The sequence below is a fragment of the Nansenia antarctica genome (genome assembly GCF_963989245.1).
Source record: "Nansenia antarctica genome assembly, chromosome: 3".
In the NCBI taxonomy this organism is placed as follows: domain Eukaryota; kingdom Metazoa; phylum Chordata; class Actinopteri; order Argentiniformes; family Microstomatidae; genus Nansenia; species Nansenia antarctica.
Genome location: NC_137688.1, coordinates 50,487,085 through 50,489,584, shown reverse-complemented (window position 1 = coordinate 50,489,584; position 2,500 = coordinate 50,487,085). Strand labels below are relative to the sequence as shown.

Here is a 2,500-nt window from a genome sequence, read left to right as displayed (position 1 = left end):
GGTCCCTAAAAACTGTGAAGGCCCGACATACAAACAGCTTTTTCCCCACAGCCATCCGGCTCCTAAATGCCGCTGCCCCCCCCCCCCCCCCCCTGACCTGACCCCCTATCTATCTATCTACCCTCCCTCCACCCCCACTGGACTGTCTGGATATGAACACTTGAACACTTGATCTCTGCACTTTATATTTATATTAATTATGACTCTTGCACTTCGATGTTGGTTTGCACTGTCTTGTCCTGTCTTGCACCTGTCCTGCTGTAAACCGTGCTCCACTGTACCATACCAAATTCCTAACATGTTTACATGTCATGGCAATAAAAGTCTTCTGATTCTGATTCTGATTCTGATTCTGATTTATGTGATATCAATGCTGTTTTCAATTCATGAAATAAAATTGATACTTATTGCAAGGGTTGACTCTGACATACAAATAATCAGATAATGGGTGTGGCTTAGACAATTAGGGGGAGTGGCTTGTATGAAAGTGGGTGTGGCCTGTCGGTGGGGCCGAGCCGATTCGTAAAATATCTGAACCGTGTCTGTGGCACTTGTGGTTGCTGAGCTAAAGTCCTTTAACCTTCCTTTAACCACTAGGCCGGAAAAGCCTTCATTAAAGTGGGTGGCTGCTGCTGGCGTACGTTTGGGCCCAGGGAACGGGCATGGAAAGAGTCACAGTCACCAAACTCTACACACTCCTTGATTGTATCCCTACATTGTACCAAATCAACTTTCAGAGTCCTAGGCCATTCCTGGGAGGCCTTGCACGCGAGCTAGCGGGAACCTGTAGGGAGCTCTAATGCTTGATGTGAAGTGCCTAGTGTAAAAAGACATGTTCTCACACTTACAGGGGTACAGGGAGTACAACATGTTGCATTTTCATGCCATTAGGGTTAGGGCTTCCTAGGGTTTCCTAGGGTTAGAGATGCATTTGGACTTCTGGAGTACCTCCACTACTTTCAATGGGTTCTGAAGGTCTGAGAGCAAAGGGCTTTCTACCAGGGGTAACTAACCCTGGGTAGAACCTTGGGTTCAAATCTGGAGTGTGTGGGACCAAATGTGTAGATGTGGTGAGCTAATGAAGCTCTTTGAGATTGAGATGAGAAAAGGGCGCTTGTCTCTTTAAGGCCAGGAGGGAGTTAGCGACTAGCGATGTTAGCTTAGCGCCAGTTTAACAGAAGTAACTTCACTTTTAACATGACTTCCCGGTCGTAGCGGGCTGGTTGACGGCTTAAAATGACCGTGGAGACCTGTAGACCTTATCCAGCCATAGTCTTGTGTTTCTACCCCGGGGCATAGCCGGTGTTATTCACGGACAAACACTCCGTAGTAGAGTGGTTCTAGTACACTGGACATATGTAGCCAATTGACGGAAATCCGTCGCGACTTGGAAAAAATTGACGGAAATCCGTCGTAGCGACGGAGAACTTTAATCCCTGCATTTATATGTTTTGTGAGCGAGCGGGCAAACCTGTTGGGTGTACGTGTGTGTGTGTGGTGTGTGTGTGTGGCGTACCTCCTTGTGGGGGTCTTTGTGTGCCTCCAGGGCCTTCATGATGGTGAGCTCAGCGTAGTTCTTAAACCTCCAGGGCTGCCGGCTCAGGATCTCCTTCAGCACGCGCAGGGCCAACGCACGGATCACATGCTGGGGGGAGGGGGAGGGAGAGGATGGAGGGAGGGAGGGAAGGAAGTAGGAGGGGGGGAGGAAAGGAGGGGGGGAGGAAGGGAGGGGGGGAAGAGAGAGGGTGGGAGGGGTGGAGGGAGGGGAGGGGGAGGAGGGAGGAGGGAGGGAGGGAGGAGGGAGGGAGGGAGGGGAGGGGGAGGGTTGTTAGTCTGTTTTCAACAGGTGTGTTTGTGTAAGCATCTTATCAATCTGCCAATCAGGTGTGAGTGTGTGTGTGGGGATGATTGAGTGTGTGTGTGTGTGGTCACCTCTCCAGCATCAGCAGCAGCAGGTGTGTGTGTGTGTGTGGTCACCTCTCCAGCAGGTGTGTGTGTGTGTGTGTGTGTGTGGTCACCTCTCCAGCATCAGCAGCAGCAGCAGGTGTGTGTGTGTGTGTGTGTGTGTGTGTGTACCTCGCGGTCCCCCAGGGTCTCCAGCAGCAGCAGCAGGATGGTCTTGAAGTGCTCGTCCCAGACCTGCAGGGTGTTCTCCCTCACCAGCTTCAGCAGCTCACACAGCGCCGCCTTCCTCTCCTCCACACGCTCATTGTGATTGGACAGCTCCTTCAGCAGCTCGGCCATCAGCTCCGATTGGTCCAGGCTGCTGTCTGTTAGGAGACCAGAGCCAATAGGGAGGATGAGATTATTTTTTTCCTGTATGAATTTTTTCTATTATATATATATTTTTGGTATATTATCGGTTTCAACTGGTTGGAGCGACTTAAAATATATATTTTAAAAATTCATTCATGATGTGTATTAGATGTACAGTATATGTCTGTGTGTATGTCTGTGTGTGTGTATATGTCTGTGTGTATGTCTGTGTGTGTGTATATGT

The 2,500-nt window shown here is 49.8% G+C and overlaps 1 protein-coding gene across 1 annotated transcript in view; it reads right to left on the bottom strand.

The window, feature by feature from the left end:
- The window catches only part of clasp2 (cytoplasmic linker associated protein 2), a gene marked incomplete at its 5' end in the record, with an annotated part of 82,752 nt that overhangs the window by 3,810 nt on the left and 76,442 nt on the right, over window positions 1–2,500 (bottom strand). The window contains 2 exons of the mRNA XM_080525322.1: window positions 1,517–1,645; window positions 2,077–2,270. Coding sequence (XP_080381448.1) covers window positions 1,517–1,645; window positions 2,077–2,270 — 323 coding nt within the window. The remainder of the gene's footprint in view (window positions 1–1,516; window positions 1,646–2,076; window positions 2,271–2,500) is intronic.